This window comes from Perissodus microlepis, chromosome 9, assembly GCF_051167445.1.
Source record: "Perissodus microlepis isolate ML-2025 ecotype Zambia chromosome 9, ASM5116744v1, whole genome shotgun sequence".
Taxonomy (NCBI): domain Eukaryota; kingdom Metazoa; phylum Chordata; class Actinopteri; order Cichliformes; family Cichlidae; genus Perissodus; species Perissodus microlepis.
Window position 1 is genome coordinate 32157702 of NC_140469.1, and position 18461 is coordinate 32176162.

The 18461-nt window shown below is 47.2% G+C and overlaps 1 protein-coding gene across 1 annotated transcript; it reads left to right on the forward strand.

Moving 5' to 3' along the window:
• Positions 1-313: 313 nt before the first annotated feature.
• On the forward strand, positions 314-18201 carry LOC146380877 (tomoregulin-1-like). Its single transcript, XM_084940323.1, has 10 exons — positions 314-1159; positions 6757-6866; positions 7462-7591; positions 9226-9252; positions 9333-9423; positions 9504-9652; positions 11905-11952; positions 12054-12174; positions 12798-12959; positions 15611-18201. The coding sequence occupies exons 1-10, from the start codon at positions 1033-1035 to the stop codon at positions 15693-15695; spliced, it is 1050 nt and encodes a 349-aa protein (XP_084796449.1). The 5' UTR covers positions 314-1032; the 3' UTR covers positions 15696-18201.
• Positions 18202-18461: the final 260 nt, after the last annotated feature.

Consider the following 18461-nt stretch of genomic DNA (forward strand, 5'->3'; position numbering starts at 1 on the left):
ATTCTGGCCCCTGGGCCATATGTTGGACACCCCTGTGCTCACCTGATTCTGTATACAGACCGTACCTTGCTCAAGGGCCCCTCAGAGGAACCGTTCGGTGGATTTGAACCCCCGACCTTCCGATCATGGGGAAAATACTCCACCTACCGAGCAATCTCTGCCCTCACACACCTGAGGAAGCTGCTGCTGTGGGTTGATCTCCCCTATAATGTGCAGCGCCACCATCAGGTCAGCATGTGAACGCGCTCAATGCTGTGATTTATGGTGGGGGTGGGAGGGGGGTATCTGCGGACATGAAGACACTTCCACTCAGTCATGAAGCGGCTGTGACGCAGTTATCATTATTATTATTATTATTATTATTATTATTATTATTGTCGGTGAGATTAGGTCAGATGCAAAGCATGCAGGGATACCTCTGTGTGTGTCTGTGTGTGTGTGTGTGTGTGTGAGAGGGAGTGAGTGGGAGTGGTCTCCTGCAGGTCACGTGACGCAGGCCTTTGTTAATGTGTGATTCCGTGGAGAAAGACCAGGAGGACAAAAAAAGTCGCGACCGATCGAGCCGCCGAACCACCCTCATCCGTCCACGCTCCACCCTCTCTGCGCCCCGGCCTGGATGCTGCTCAGAGGCCGCTGGCACTTCTACCTGGATTCGTGTGTCCGCGGCTCTCCCCGCCGGTTTGAGTGCGAGGCAGCGGGGCTGGGGGATGGAGGCAGAGTCCGGGCTGTAGGGGTGGAGGAGGTGTGGGGGTCGGCTGTGAAGCCCCGGGCCCTGCTCGGCTTTGTTATCCCGGGATCGAGCTGCAGCCCTGCTCCGTATTTCTGAGAGCCGAGGTGAGGAGCACATGGACGGAATCTGTGAGCTGTGCGTGGATCAGAACCCGCTGCGTGGATTTGTGCTGTGAGGACTTAGTGAAGGAGGACCCAGAAAAACACGACAGATTCTTTTACTCCAGTTTGTGTCTCTTTGTGTTCATCCACCTCCCTGCGCGCACACCAGCCTCCCCCGTTATCCCCCCTCCGTCCTCCATCATGGCTCCAGAGCTCCGGGTCTCCTGCTTCTGCTGCCTGCTGGTGCTGCTGGTTCTCCCCGCCGTCCGGAGCTCGTTCCACCGCAGCGGTGTGGACTGCGGCCCCGGGAGGGCCGAAGACTGCCCAGGTGAGCTCGCTCACAGCCTGCTTACACTTGAGGGGCTCTGTGGAGGGTCAGAGGTCGGAGCAGTGTGACCCAGCCTTTCTCGTATTTGTGTTTCCGTCGGTGTGTCAGTACCTGTAGTACACCTGAGCTGTGATGTAATGGGCGGGAGGATGCTGAACAGATGTTTCACCTGCTGAAGCTGCAGCCATGTTGCTCTCCTGTGTGTGTGTGTGTGTGTGTGTGTGTGTGTGTGTGACCACCCCTCACTTTAACCAGGTTCTATTTCAGGGTTAATTACAGGGTGGAGCAGGGCGAGGCTCAGTGATGGAGCTGGGTTGTGTAGCTGCTCCGTCTGCGTTTCTCAGCAATCTGGCCTCCAGACAGCGGGTAGGCCACAGACTGTAAATAGAAGATGGACAAACCACCGTGGTTGGTTTGTGAACTCTGGTTTAACTTATCAGCCATCACCAGCTGACGCTGACAGAGGCTGTTGTGCTCACACCTGTCAGCGTGGCCACGCCCCTAATAATGCAAATGTAAACATTAACCCCTCACACAGGTGTTATGATTGGATAATTTAGCTGAAGAGACCAACACCGTTCCTGTGGTGGACTCCACAGCTCAGTGAAGGCGAGACTGAGGCAGGTCCGGTCCTGGAGTCGTGAGGTGGATGGACCGTGGTCAGACCTGCTGAACACCTTGTTGTTTGCAGTGCTGATAGAGGTCCGTGCTGTCAGGAGGTGTAGGAGGTTCATGTCAACGTGAGAAACGAGCAGCTGATTCATCTCCTGACGAACGATAACGAGCTGTGGCTCGTAAAACGCTTCAGAGGAAGTGAGGATGGAGTGGAGTGCTGTGGAAGTTTCAGGGTGTTTTTCTGCATTTTCTTGATTTCACACACATTTCAGTTCTGTGTGTGTTACAGTGCAGATCCTTCACTCAGTGGGAAAACATCGCTGCTTTTGTGTGTTTGACATTTGAGGGCATCACCAGCAGTTTTGAAAGATCATCACAGAGTAAACGATTCATCAGTTCATTCAGGAGATGCAGAGGAAGTGTTGCTGTAACAGCTGGCTACAGCAACAATGTAACAGCTGGCTACAGCAACAATGTAACAGCTGGTTACAGCAACAATGTAACAGCTGGCTACAGCAACAATGTAACAGCTGGCTACAGCAACAATGTAACAGCTGGAAAATGGTGCAGCAGCAGGTGGAGCGGTGGTTTGGTGCAGCGGCAGCAGGTGATACTGAGACGAGCCCTCACCTGGAGGAGGAGGAGCAGCTCGCACATCTGGAGGGAACTTCTAGTTTATGTTGATCTGAATACAACGCCTCCTGAGTGCCTCCTTTTGGAGGTGTTCTGGGCACCCCAAACTAGGAGGAGATCCCAGGGTCGATCCAGAACCTGCTGAGACTTCGAGGCTCTGCTGTCCAGCTGTGCCACCGTGACTTCAGATAAGCAGAGGGTGGATGATGATGGACGGGTGGTGTGTGATGAGTAGGGATGGGTATTGATAAGATTTTCACGATTCCGATTCCAGTTTCGATTCTGTTTAACGATTCGATTCTTTATCGATTCTTTTTAAAAAAGGAGAACACTAAGGTCAATTAGCTTAGAACTTTGTTTTATATCTTCTCTTCGAACAAGATAGAAATTTAGGAGTAACATGGCCTTACAAACCCAACAGTGAGATCTTAAGAGATCCAGCCTACGGCTCTTCAATGGGGCGTCACAGGGTCCCCAGGGGAAAAAAATAGTAAATGTAAAATAATAAAATAAATATTCTTCTGTAGCAATAACAAAGTATAACATAAATTATTCTGTAGCAATTACACAAGAATATCCAGTAATGTCCCTGCCTACAATTAAACACATTCACTTACTGAAAATCATCTGCTGTAGCAAATGGCTGCAAGCCTTTGACCACAAACTGAGTCACTGCTCGGTGACATTCGTCTATCCTGGCCTGAAAGGAGACGCTACCGGTAAACTGCAGCGAGAACTGCCAGCATCTGAGCCAGACTCTGTCTCTCATCACGGTCACCTAAATGCACAGTGATGGCAGGTTTTGTAATAAGGCAGATCGCGCTAACATAATATGCACTGTTAGTTGATTATTTACCTGCCGCATTAACGGGAGAGGACGTGCAAACGTTACCGCTGCTGCTGGGCTGAGATTCACGAGTCCGGAGCGGAATTAAAAACACGACATTCATTTAAGGTCATCGCGTGTTTTGTGAGCAAATGCTTTTGTATGTTCGTAGTGTTTCCTCCCTTAAATGAAGTATCTACTTTGCAAGTATTGCAAGTTGCCCTGTTGTCATCCGTTCTCGTAAAGTATAACCAAACTTTTGAGCGTTTGAGCCGCTTAGGCGCCGTGTTTCCTGCCAGGTAAATGACGCTCCGCAACGTGGTGACGTCATTCGGGGCGACTGGAATCGATAAGGGAATCGTTTGTAAAAATGGCAAACAATCCCAAGGAGTTGAAACAGTGGGAACCGGTTCTCAACAAGAACCGGGTTTCGATACCCATCCCTAGTGATGAGTGTGCAGCTCAGACATGAGTAGACTTCATTCTCCATCTCTTCCACTCCTGCTGCTCCAAATACTCGTTAGAGCACATATAGTGGATTAATCCGCCGCTGAAAATAGTCCCTATGTGTTCCTCCCATCTAAAACATGTTTGATCAGATCAGTGAGCTGGTGTTTGTGTGCAGACACGAACTCATTTTGAACTTTTCTCCTCTAAAAGTAGAAACCTGGAGCTGAAATAAGTCTTTGAACTTTTTTAGGATCTAAAGAATCAAAACTCTTTGAGTTCTACTTTTAGAAGCTCTGAAGGTTTTTTTTAAACCTGAGCTCCGTCACTGATGTTCTCCCGGCGCACCACCCCGCCTCAGCTCGTCTTTTATGAGCTCCTGACTCGCTCCGACAGCAGGAAGTTAACGAGAGCAGTGAGGTGGGGACGGAGGGTGGAGGGCGGTTTAACCCGTGATCAGGCCACAGGTCGACCTTTAGCGGTTGTCCTGGAGACGCCGGCTTCACCTCAGAGTTAAAGGAGAGTGTTTCCTTTGAAGTAAGTGAGGTGTGTTTTACTGCTGTTGGTGTGGAGACGATGCAGCCAGCGACAGGCTGAGGGTTAGTCTGTCTGCGTCTCACTCGGTCAGGACAAACTCTGTGATGAGGAACATCAAACTGACTGCTGGAGGCGTTCCTAACACCAACCTGCACCTCTGTGGAAGTCAGCGCGACTCTTTAATGGTTCCTGGTTACGAGCTGAAGCACAAACTGAAGCTCACCTGGAGGCTCGAGTCCGTCCCCCCACCTGCCCTCAGCTGTTCCTCACAGAGGTCTGAAGGTCTTTCCTTACAAACATGTGACTTTATGAATGATTGATGCTCATTTTAGTCCCGCTGACATCAAAGCTCGTACAACAGGGACCTGACCGAGTTAGCAGCTGCACAACAGCACGTTAAAAATGCAGCAAACACAACACGGCATACAAACACGCACAACTAAACACCATCAAAACCAGCATTGCATTGTGGGTACGAGTGGCAGCAAAATCAAAACACTGCATCAAGCGCTTGCATTTCCAGCACCGGTAACCATTCATCCTGCGGTTTTAATCCCTACTTGCATCCCTGCAACAAGCCCAGGTCCAGTTTACTTTGGTGATTCCATCTCACAGCTGTTCTTAAATTTCTTTCTTTACCTCCTGTACAGGCCAACGCGTCTATTTGTCGTTTCAGGTTGTAGTGTTACACAACATTTTCAGATCTAATAGAAATAAAATGAGCGTTTTGTAATTCATTCAATTTATTGTCTTTATTTATAACTGGCACTATTGTTTCATTCTGTTATAGAATCTTAGAGGAAAGAGGCAACACTGAGCACATGTTTGCTGTCTGCAGGCGTCTGCACGCTGAGCTTTGTTTCCAGCAGAAATGTGCAGACGGCCCTCTCTGCTCCTGCTGCTGTCGTTCTCCTCACACTCTCCTTCCACTAACACCTGTGTGCAGGTTGTCGTCCGTGGGGGCGGGGTTACCCGCTGTGACTCCCACAGAGCCTCCCGACTGGTCCCTGCAGACACCGACTCCATAAACAAGCTGCAAACACTTGATGATGCAACTGATGCGCGTGTATGTGTGCGTGTGTGTTTGACTGTGATCACCTGATGAAGGACCCTGGCTTCAGTCTAAGGGACCAATCAGCTGCCAGAAGACAAAATGATGTCACGCCCGTTCATTAACACAGGCCCGTGTACCTGTCTGTGCCTGTGGCAGCTCCATGGATGGCCGTTTCTTCTTAGTGTTAGAACGACAGATTATAGATGCTGCACTCATTGCCATGTTGTTAGCCAATGAGATCATTGTTTCCACAGTCAGCTCCGCCCCTCGCTCTTCAAGTCCCGTTTGAAAATCACCAAGATGGCAGCGTTGAAGACGCTGAGGCCGAGGCTTCGGGCAGGACCCAGATCTGACTGCTAGTTCCTGTTAGCGCACGCTCGTTCTGAGTTCACGTCTTAAAGAGTGGACCAATGATGTGGCTCCACTCAGCGTGAGACCAGTAAAGGAAGAAAAACCAGTAAACTATGATGGAGCTGCTGCTGAACTCAGAGAGACTGCAGAGTTTACTACAACGTAACTCTGGCTCTCAGACAGTCATTTTAACAACACACACACACACACACACACACACACACACACACACACACACACACAGCGCATCCTGGGAGAACACACTGTTTTTGTTATTGTGTGTGTGTGTGTGTGTGTGTCAGCAGGTTGATGTGGCTGGCTCAGCACACTGTGGTATTTACTAATTACAGGGGAGCTGAGGTCACGGCCTCTGTAATTACAAGCTCTAATTGGCCAGCCTGTGGGCTGCCGACCAATCAGCTGCCATCAGGAAATTACTACCCTGGATAATAGTGTGTGTGTGTTTGTCAGTGGAGCTGTATTGTTTTGTCAGAGTTTCCCACTCTGTGTGTGTGTGTGTGTGTGTGTTTTAGCCACAAACTGAAATATCTCCACAGCTGGTGGTGGTGGTTGGGGGTGGTTGGGGGCACGTGGGGTGGTGCTCCTCAGAGGAGGGATCCTGTGCTGCTCAGTCTGATACCTTTAATCTAACATGTTTAAAACTTTACAGCTGTGTGCGGAGCTTAAAGTGTGCGCTCACAAACACGCCCCCATCACAGACAGACTCTCTCGTCCTTTTCTTTTTGGCATCGTCAGCCTTCATGTGAGCACAGTAGAGACACAGAGTGAGGGAGGGGACTCAAACCAGCCTGACCTTTGGTGTCACCTGTTCAATCAGCTGTAGCAGCACCTGAGCCTGTTTCTCTTTGAATTCTGTTCACTGTCGGCGATTAAGTGATCATCGTCATTGATGATCTGAGTGGACCGTGAGCTCCTCTGTATACCAGCCATGCATCTCACAGCTGAAGCTCAGACCAGTCAGCAGGACAGAGCTCAGAGCTGAACCAATGCTGCTGAATCAGGACTGGGTTTATCCCGCAGACTGACCACTTTTATTTCATGCAAAGTTTTGTTTAGTTGAAATCGCTGGACGATAACTGTGATGTAAGAATGATCCGCTTTGTTTTTTTCCAGATTTGTCAGAGAAGAAAAGCGACCTGCGCGTGTGCGACACCGGGACGTGTCGCTTTGGAGGAACCTGCCGTGAGAATGGCGCCGACATCAAGTGTGTCTGTCAGTTCCACGTGAGTTACACACACACACTTCTACACCTTGGCGCCCCCTACAGGCTGCAGTACTCAGGTGTAGTCTCCACAGTGCTATTAAATGCTTGCTGAATGAAACCAATCACAGCTTTTTTTATGTGTGTGTTACAGCTGCTGATGTTATTAAAGCTTCTGATCATTGTGAGCTGGTCACACAGCGGGGTGCACATTGTTTTACAGAATGAGCTCAGTGAGATGGTCTCAGCTGGCCTGGAGGAGATTCTGAGTAAACGTGAAGTTGGGCTGAAAATGGAGCCAACATGGCCGCTGCTGGTGCTGTGTCGGTGCCCCTCTTTCCTAAAAGCATTTCAGATGCTGTAGTTTCTGTACCTCGCGCTTCTTTTTTTAAGCACACGCTGCAGACACGTTTCAGCTAACAGCTCTTTAAAATGCTAACTGTGCTATCTTTGGCATTGTGCACAGATTTTTGAATTTGGTTAGACCGGAGCGCACTGACTAATCAGCAGCGAGCCTGCCTGCATCATGAATGAGGTGTTACCTTCAGGCTCCCTCAGAGTCCTGTGTGTGTCTGAGTGCTGTGATCGGCTGTGTTTAAAGTTACTTTGTGTTTCAGTGCAATAAGAAGTACGTCCCCGTGTGCGGCTCCAACGGAGACACGTACCAGAACGAGTGTTTCCTGAGGAGAGCGGCGTGCAAGAAACAGAGAGCCATCAACATCGTGTCAGAGGGACCCTGTTACCACGGTAACTCACCCTCGTCTTTACCCTGTCACTGCTTCTTATAATAAGCACACTTCAGGTTTCAGACGCTCGCTGTGATTAATGTGTGAACAGGTGGACACATGACACAGTCACAGGTAACCCCAGAGTCTAAATCAAAGTCCTGTAATCTGAGAAAGGGTCAAAAAAAATATTAAACTTGGTATTAAACTTTCCTAGCAGTCCTTCACAAACAGGGAACAGTCTGTCTATTCTCTCCATCTGTCAGCTGCTGCTGGCTCTTCCTCCTCCTCTTCCTCACACACTGCTGAGTTTGTCCTGGTGGATCATCAGGGGTGCAAAGCCTCACAGATGATGTGCAGCAGTGGGTCCCTCAGTCTGTCCTCACTCTGGACACTTGCAGTCGTCACACATGCAAATCAAATGTGTGATAAGCTGCAGGATTCAAACACAAGTGTAACTTATAAACACATGTTCATACTTTTATTACACAATCAGAGAGAAAGAAACAGAGAGAGAGTGCAGGACAGACAGACAGGTGACAGTCTCAGGTGTACACACTGCTACACAACAGCACCAGAGAAGCAGGATTTAGTGTTTGTGTTATTACGAGTGCTAAACAAGAAGAGTTCCCAGATGGTGCAGTGGACACATGTGTGACTGCTGTGGTTAAAGCATCTTTCTTTCAGCTTAACGAGTGAACCGTCAGCTCGTTCAAACACACGTTAAAGTCCGTTTGGCTCGACACCACCGAGCAGAGGCAGCAATATAACATAGCTAACATTAGCAGTGCAGTGAATCCTGCTTGTGCCGTGATCACTAATGTCACATAACTTTGCCGACATGTGGCCAACAGTAATGTTTTAATGTTCTTCACTATTAAACATTTGCACATAAATAAGTGACACAATATTCAGTACTTACTTTTGACAGTTCACTCTTCGGCCGCCCCGCTTCAGCCGTCCGCCGTTTTTTTCCGAAAAAAATATCCACACCCACCGCCGCGCTATGAACTGTGGGATATGTGGGGCCATGAAGTCTACACCGGACCACACTTCTAATTTGGGGAAATGAACTGCGCATTTGTCGACCGCATTTGGAGTACACTTCGAATTGGGACACCCTTCGTTGCGTCGCTATGACGTAATCGGTCTACAAATGCGCACTACGAAGTGTGCGGTTGCTGAACTGGGACATAGCTAGAGAATGAAAACAGCCACCAGGAAAAGCTGCAGTTCCTCTAACGTCCAGCAGAGGCAGCAGTGAGTCAGCCCCAATAGACTTCCATGTTAAAATGTTTAAAGGCTTAATGTTAGCTTTCTTAGGGGCGTGGCCTCTTTGACTGACAGATGCATGGTGACACACCTTGACCGTGTTTGTGCTGTTGGAGCCCTTTAGAGCACTTTTAATAACATCATGTGACCAATAATATGGCTGCTTTGAGGTTACCGTAGTAACAGAGCATCCAGGAAGGCGGAGCTCCAGGTTTGGTGAAATTCAAGGGTTTTAATCGGATGTTACTGAGCACTGATTGGCAGCTATCTGTGTGATGCTCGTCTTCATAAAGACTCTGGCAACTTCCTGTAGCCAGTGACACTAACCTCAGAACGTGTGTGTGTGTGCGTGTGTGTGTGTGTGCGTGTGTGTGTGTGTCTCAGATGCTGGATCAGGATCTGGAGATGGAGGTAAACAGCTTCATGTTTGCTCTGGTTTGTTTCTGAGTGTTTTTAAGCAGACGAGCTGAGCGGCGTTTGTGTGTCTGCAGATGACGAAGGCTCCGGCCGCGGGAAAAAGACCTCCAAATGTGGGAACTGCAAGTTTGGAGCCGAGTGTGATGAAGACTCTGAGGATATGATGTGAGCACGCACACACACACACACACACTTAGTGTTAGGAGTGAGCCTGAACGAGCATGTGTGTGTGTCTGTATATCCAGCTGCATGTGTAACATCGTTTGCAACGGCCACAACGACAACCCGGTGTGCGGCAGCGACGGCGTCACCTACGACACGCCCTGCCACGTCCGGGAGGTGTCCTGCCTCAAACAGCTCAAGATCGACATCAAGCACGTCGGACGCTGCCATGGTAACAGCAACACAGCAAACACTCCTTCATCCATCACCTTCATCACCTTCATCATCATCATCATCATCTACTCACAGCAGGAGAGAGAGAGGACGAAATATGGAGGAGGGGGGTGGAGCTAAGGGAGGAAGAGGAGGAGGAAGATGAGAGTCAGGAGGGAAAACGTCTCAGTTCATTTATTTTGAATGATGATCTCAACACACACACACACACACACACACACACACACACACACACACACACACACACACTGATTATCGCGGCTGGCTGAACAAACAGCTGGTCTCATTTTAATGCCACGACCTCCTGCTCCACATTTTCTCTTCTTTGTTCTGTCCTCCTCCACCTCCTCCTCCTGCTCCTGCTCCTCCTCCTGCTCCTGCTCCTGCTCCTCCTCCTCCACCTCCTGCTCCTCCTCCTCCACCTCCTGCTCCTCCTCCTCCACCTCCTCTTCTTCTCCCCTTCTCTCATTTCCATCTGTCCTTCTTTTTCTTTGTATATGTAGTTTTATTCTATTCTATTCTTCGCCTTTTCTTTATTTACATCTTTATTTGTTATTTTAACTTTGTTTCTTCTTCGTCCTTTATCATCTTCTTCATTTTCTTCCCTTTTTGCCTTTTATTCTCTCTCCTCCTTTCCTCCCCTTCTTTCTTCAGATTTTTTACTTTCTTCTTCTCCTTTACAGATTATTTCTTCTTCACTTCTAATTTTCTTCCTCCTCTTTTCTATTTTTTCTTCTTCTTATTTTTTATTCACCTTTTGGGTTTTTTTTTGCTGCTCATCTTCTTCCTTGTTTTTTTCCCTTGTTTCTCTTCTTTCCTTCCTGTTAAACGTTCACTTGCTTCATCTTCCTTGTTTTCTTTGTCTTTTTCTTTCGTCACTGATTCTTCTTCTTCTCCTTCTTTGACTCGGACTTCCTTCTGTTTTCTCGGCTCGAGTTTGAAATAAGCTGAGTTGTTCCAGGTTAAAAACATCTGACACGCCGACTCTAGAAGCCTGCGTTCCAGTTATTATGACTCTTAATGAATTTTTGGATTTTAAGTAAATAATTCAGATGTTCATTTTAATGAAAGTGGAGTGATTAACAGGTGTGGTTTTATGAGTTCAACCAGCAGATCTCAGAATCGTCCAAAAACCCAGCGTCACAGTTTCAAATGTTACGATCGAAAAAAAAAACGTGTTTGATTAAAACACGAGTGCTGAAGAATAAAAGCTCCCGTGTGACCGATGCTGTTCAGTAAAGACACTGCATGGCGCAACAAAACACATCAGATACACATTTAACCATGAGCGTAATCTTTGTGTAGCTTTTTAAATATGAACGCATGAACATTAGAGCTGTGAACGGTTCAGAACCAACGAGACGAGCAAACGTCTCTGCAGCGCTGACGGAGCTTCACCCTGAGGCCAGAACAGTGTGTGAGTGAATCAGTACACGTTTATATATCTTTGTGGGGACCAGAAATTAGAACGCTACCAACAGTCCTTATGGGGACAAAACGCCCGATGAGTTTGTTTTTGAGACTCATCATGTGGTTTTAGTGTCAGGGTTACAGATGGGTTAGGGTCAGGCTGAGGGTCAGCATTATGTTAATAAGATGCCCTCACTAAGATATGGAAACCAGTGTGTGTGTGTGTGTGTGAGTCACTGACCTGTATTTAAGCCTCTCTCCTCGCTGCTCGCTCTCATCAGTCACTGTGAGCCGGACGCGTGCGCACACTCGCTGTAACGCCTCATTGATCGGACTGAGATCAGTGATGCTCTCTGTAATCTGACGCTGTCGGGTTTCACTCGGGGACTAAATGTGATCGAGGACGTTGACTCTTCATCTCATTCGTGTGCTGAAACTCACCTTTTATAAATATTTCACCGTCGTTCAGACAAGAATGGACCGTCTGAACAGAAACGAGCTGTAATCTGATTCTGATCCCATGAAATCAGCACATGAACATGAACACACACTCAGCCTGCACACATTATCAAATTATAGCTGAATGAAAAACTTTCAACATTTTACTGTCTGAGGCTCAAAGTCACGGAGACGTGCAGATCTCTCCTCACATATGTGATGTTATAGATGGAGAGCTGCAGCTCTGCTAGAGCAGCTTTGCATGATTCACAGCTTAAAATAATCCTTCTTTATCTCATGCTAGGCCTCACTTCATTTCACCTCCTGTCCTGGTGGTCCTGATGATGGTGCTTTAGACGCTTTCTCTGGTCTCATCGTCTTTTTCTTCTTCTGTGGTTTCAGATAAAAACAGGAAAGACGACAGCATCAAAACCAAGCCAGAAATCTACGGTAAGCCCCACCCCCGGCCAAGCCCCGCCCCCAACTGTGCCCGCACCTGTCTCACAGCAACACCAATCCTAAAGCACAGATTTCTTCTTCTCTCCTTCCAGCTGTCCCCAAGCCTGGTGAGGGGGAGGGGTTTGAGGACAGCCCCGCCCCTTGTCCAGAGGACTACTCCCAGTTCTGCGAACACGGTATCTGTGAGATGAGACAGAACCTGCCCACCTGCAGGTAAGCCCCGCCTCTGTCCTCGTGCACCTGCCCAGGTGTGTGCGTGTGTTGTTCACACCGAGCGTTCATTCATGTTTAAACTTTGACTCAGCAGCTGAAAGAAGACCTGCGATGTTAAAAGTGGAGCCGACAAATGAACAACTAACAAAAAACTTCAGTTCTCTGAAAAAAGAAACGACAAATTCTCTCATGAAGTTTAAAACGAGAAACTGAGCTCAAGGTTTAAATGTTGGATTGATCCTCAGAGCGGATCTGAGATCGTTGAGCTTCAACAGCTTTCAACAATAAAAGTCTGACAGCTGAAACTCGGATTTTTGATTTTACTGATTTTTGTGTTTTTAAAGATTTAAAGTTTTTCTGTCAACACGAAAATCTTGATCTGTGTTCGCTGTCAGAACAAAGACAACGTCGTGTGCATGTGCGTGTGTGTCTGTGTGTGTGCGTGTGTGTGTGTGTGTGTGTGTGTGTCACTGAGGATGATCAATCACAAACATCAAGTTCTTGTTGTCAGTGTGGAGTTTTTATTTTTATTCATGAGCAATGTTCTCGACATGTTCCTGTGAAACTTCCACGCGTAACGCTGACTCTGTGTGTGTCTGTGCGTGTGTGTGTGTGTGTGTCAGGTGTGAGGATGCGTACGGGGGGCAGCAGTGTGAGCAGCTGCTGGACTTTAACATCCTGTACGTGGTGCCCAGCGGGCAGAAGCTGCACTACGTCCTCATCGCCGCCATCATCGGAGCTGTTCAGATTGCTGTCATCGTGGCCGTGGTCATGTGCTTCACCAGGTACACACACACACACAGACACACACACCTTTCAGGCTCAGTAACAGTCCTGAAGAACGGATCACATCAGGGTCCTCGCTACACACCGAGTGAGTAATGAGCCATTAAATCAGTAAACGATGATTTTTGTGGTTTCTGAAACACGAGTGCTTCCAGAATGTGTGAAATCCTTTCACCGCAGAGGAAAGTTTGGAGGTGTGTGTGTGCCAGGCTGCGAATCCTGGCTTTCAGCCCTCCAGCAGGGGGCGCTCACACCCCAGCAGCACTCAGTCATGAAGCAAAGCACCATAAAACCGTTACAGGGAGTGCAGAATTATTAGGCAAGTTGTATTTTTGAGGAATAATTTTATTATTGAACAACAACCATGTTCTCAATGAACCCAAAAAACTCATTAATATCAAAGCTGAATGTTTTTGGAAGTAGTTTTTAGTTTGTTTTTAGTTTTAGCTATTTTAGGGGGATATCTGTGTGTGCAGGTGACTATTACTGTGCAGAATTATTAGGCAACTTAACAAAAAACAAATATATACCCATTTCAATTATTTATTTTTACCAGTGAAACCAATATAACATCTCCACATTCACAAATATACATTTCTGACATTCAAAAACAAAACAAAAACAAATCAGCGACCAATATAGCCACCTTTCTTTGCAAGGACACTCAAAAGCCTGCCATCCATGGATTCTGTCAGTGTTTTGATCTGTTCACCATCAACACTGCGTGCAGCAGCAACCACAGCCTCCCAGACACTGTTCAGAGAGGTGTACTGTTTTCCCTCCTTGTAAATCTCACATTTGATGATGGACCACAGGTTCTCAATGGGGTTCAGATCAGGTGAACAAGGAGGCCATGTCATTAGTTTTTCTTCTTTTATACCCTTTCTTGCCAGCCACGCTGTGGAGTACTTGGACGCGTGTGATGGAGCATTGTCCTGCATGAAAATCATGTTTTTCTTGAAGGATGCAGACTTCTTCCTGTACCACTGCTTGAAGAAGGTGTCTTCCAGAAACTGGCAGTAGGACTGGGAGTTGAGCTTGACTCCATCCTCAACCCGAAAAGGCCCCACAAGCTCATCTTTGATGATACCAGCCCAAACCAGTACTCCACCTCCACCTTGCTGGCGTCTGAGTCGGACTGGAGCTCTCTGCCCTTTACCAATCCAGCCACGGGCCCATCCATCTGGCCCATCAAGACTCACTCTCATTTCATCAGTCCATAAAACCTTAGAAAAATCAGTCTTGAGATATTTCTTGGCCCAGTCTTGACGTTTCAGCTTGTGTGTCTTGTTCAGTGGTGGTCGTCTTTCAGCCTTTCTTACCTTGGCCATGTCTCTGAGTATTGCACACCTTGTGCTTTTGGGCACTCCAGTGATGTTGCAGCTCTGAAATATGGCCAAACTGGTGGCAAGTGGCATCTTGGCAGCTGCACGCTTGACTTTTCTCAGTTCATGGGCAGTTATTTTGCGCCTTGGTTTTTCCACACGCTTCTTGCGACCCTGTTGACTATTTTGAATGAAACGCTTGATTGTTCGATGATCACGCTTCAGAAGCTTTGCAATTTTGAGACTGCTGCATCCCTCTGCAAGATATCTCACTATTTTTGACTTTTCTGAGCCTGTCAAGTCCTTCTTTTGACCCATTTTGCCAAAGGAAAGGACGTTGCCTAATAATTGTGCACACCTGATATAGGGTGTTGATGTCATTAGACCACACCCCTTCTCATTACAGAGATGCACATCACCTAATATGCTTAATTGGTAGTAGGCTTTCGAGCCTATACAGCTTGGAGTAAGACAACATGCATGAAGAGGATGATGTGGACAAAATACTCATTTGCCTAATAATTCTGCACTCCCTGTAATGAGCAGAGTTTCACCACCAGCCGTCCAGAGCTGTGAAGAAAAAACAAACTGGCACGTCTGAGAAACAGATCCGGTATTATTTTATAAAAATTGGCTCCTCCAGCAGACGTGGTTCAAGTCTGTCAGGTTCAAAGTGCCGCCCAGACGTGCAGACCACGTCTCCACATGCAGTCCTGATACGCTCCTGCTGAAACCAGCACCAGGCCCACCTTTTTCTCCTTTGGTGGTGAGTGATGGAGAAACATCAGCAGGCTGCCTGTGATGCCTCCACGTGCTCAGCCGCTTCATCGCTTTACCTCACGCTGTAAAAAACGTTATCAGCACAGAACACCAGTGCTGACGTGATTTCACTTAAAGTGAGGCAGACATTTTCCAATAAAAAAACATCTAACAGTCAATAACTGGACCTCTGAAAGCCTGGAGTTTATCCCCATCCCACATCTAATAGAATAGAATAGAACAGCGCTTTATTGTCATTGTACACAAAGAGAAGAGGTGACAGAGGTTTTTGTAGTTTTGCACACACCAGGAATCTGCAGGGTCACTGCTGTAAGAGAAACACTCCTATTGGCGGTTAAAGATGATCACATGATCTAACTTTACATTAGCTGGGAAGCTGGGAAATGAAAATATTCCCGATCAGCTTGATTAGTTTTTTCTTCTCCGCGTCACCGCCCGACCCCTCAGAGTTACAGGGGGCACGTGAAGCAGATCATTGTTACATTTACTGATAAAAGCTGAGTGTAATGTTGATGTTGACGTGCACTTCCTGTTGTGTCCTACAGGCGGTGCAACAAGACAAAGCGTGGTCGGAGGCAGAAGCAGCATCTCGGGCACTTCCCGTCAGGAACGTCGTCCCGGATGATGTAGCTGCTCTTTCTTTTTTCAATGATTTTTTTAATTTTCCATCTTGTTTTTTATAAAATTCGACAAGTCCGACCTTTCGTACCACAGACTGCATTTTTGATATCTCGACTTTTTGGTGCCTCTTCTTATTTTCCCTCGTTTTTTGGAATAACCCGACATTACTGAGGGGCCTTATTTTCCACCTTTCATTCCTTTGGCTTCCCGTCTGCAGGTGGTTTTCAGTTTGTGGAGACGCGGCCGTGCTGCTGCCGTCCTCTCAGACTCTGAAACACTGTGGAAACTTTATTTCTCTGATTGTATCGTCGCTCCGGACGTCCACACCGCAAACAGTGACGATTGTCTCAGTTTTCGCCCGGTGAGACGCACAGCAGGAGCGCCTCCTTTTTAGTTTTTCGGCCACGTTAGAGCCCATTCCTGCTACAGCTGCGCTTCTCGTCCGTCTTCCTCCCGCCCACACAGCGACCCTCATCCTGATTGGCTCTGGTGTGCACGCACGTGCTGATCTGTGGATTCATCTCTGCTGAAACATGTCCACCTTTGTGGCGTTCGTGCCACATATTAATGACCTGACGGGAGATTCGACCCAACGCACATTAGGTGGAACCCAGAAAACGAGGCGAGCCGATCGGAGTCGGCACTAATGGAAGAAGAGCTTCTGGTCACGTGATTTCCAGCTGCTGTGAACACTCGGACTGAAACTACACACTCGAAATGTCCTGAAGTGATGAGGTGCAGGAGCAGCTAAAGCCATGGCTGGAAGAACTGTTCTGAAGTGAAGTGGTCATGTGACTGAAGCTGTCACATGACCGTTTCACTGCGAATTAATTTTTTGTTAAATCTTTGTTCTGTGATTGGCTGAATTTGTTCATTAAAGCTGTAAAACATGGACGTAGCTACTATGAACTGCATGCTCATCGGCTAACGACTTGTGATTGATGCCAGCCAATGAGCATGCAGTTCCCTTCCACATATAATCCTCCTTTTAGAAATGTGGCGTAAATGAGATTTACAAAACAGTCAGTTCATTTTTATTTAGTGACCGAGCAGGAGAGTCTTACAGAGGTCAAAGGTCAGACAAGGCCTTTGTAGCAGCAGCTGTCGCCATCTGGTGGCCTTTAGATAGAATCCAGGTTTATTCATTTTTCTGAGCAGGAAGCTGGAAGCTGCGTCCATGTTTTCTGCTGTCTGTGAAGGACGCTTTAATAATCCAGACATTTGGCATCATATCGTCATGACAACATGGACTAAAATGGGGAGAACTGGGAGACAGAACTAACAGGACTCGGGTGTGGAGGTTTTCACTCAGACTGCTCGGTTAATTAGACCAAAGCAGCTTTTAAAATTCAGTCAAAACTGTGAATCTTCCCTAAAAATGTTATTTTCTTATCAGCTTCATATCAGCGTTTATCTGGAAATATGGTTCCCAGTCAGATCTGTGTGCGCCACGTTTCTATCCTTTTAAATCTTCTCTGTGAAAGCGACAGACGTGATGAAGAAGAGCTGTTCTGCTCATACTGCCCCTCAGCAGGCTTCCTGACTTTGGCCAATCGGAAAAAGAAACAAAAAGGAGGCCTTGAAGGGAAAGCAGCTGATTTCAGCTGGAGGCAGCGAGGCTCTGCATGAAGGGCAGAATCAGATAAATGAGGATGATTTTGAACTGTGAATCATGCAAAGCTATGCTGGCGGTGTAATAACAAACAGGTGGAGCTGGAAAGGAGCAGAAGAAACCCACTTTGAAGGTTTAATGAACGCGTGTTGTGGACGTTGCCATGTTGAGAATTCCCATGATGCACTGCTGCTCACGTTTGGCCAACTTCTCTTGTTTTTCTTTGTTTACTTTGTCACGCATGTGTTGTACCGCCTTAACTGTCCAGGGGGCGCTGTGCAGCGGGACTACAGGATTATCAGGGACCACCGGAGCCCCGTGCCCCTCAGATATGAGCCGACTCGTATCTCAGGCGTGTTTTTTGTTTTTAACTTTGTGCTACGTCTCACAGGGTCAAACGTCACGTCTCCTTAGAGAAACTTTCTTTAAACACTTTTTGTATTTGTTACAATGAGATCCACCTGAAAACCAAAATGCTGTTTTTTCTACTGCTTAAAAATAATAATGAGGTACAAGCTGACATGTACAGGTTGCTATGCTAATTATTTTATTGCCTAATTTTCAGATGACGCCATTCCGGAAATGGATTCCAATGTTTGTGTGTTTGGACAAGCTGGCGATAATTTAAAGGACCTCGTCAAGCTTTTTATCTTCATTCTGATTCGTAACGATGGTACCACGTGTCCGTGTTGGTTGTTTTGTTGTGTTAGAAGGAGTAGGCCGATAAGCTGGGCTCGGGTTCGCCTCGCGCGCCGCTGCCCTGAGGTGAACTGCCACGGTCTTGGTGGCGCTTGTCGCAGGGAACGGGCCAGATGTTGCTGTAGATGTTGATCCTGCATGAACCGTGAAGTTGTTGTTTAGACTGTGCTGTAGCTGAATTAGCATTAAATTATGATGTTTGAACCTCTGCGTCTTCATGTGTCTGTTTTCTGAGCCGGCCTCTTAATAAAGCTTCACACAAACATCTGGACCTGTTTTCACAGCTGATACTGATCCATGTTTAAACACCTGGAGGTATGAATGCACTGGCTGCAGTCTTTCCTAATGCCCAGCAGGGGGCAGTGGTGACGGGTCAATAATCTGTCCCTCAGTTTCTCACTCGCTCATCATCACAACAATCTGAATATTTGATGGAAATAAATCCTGAAAATAGTTTCTGATGG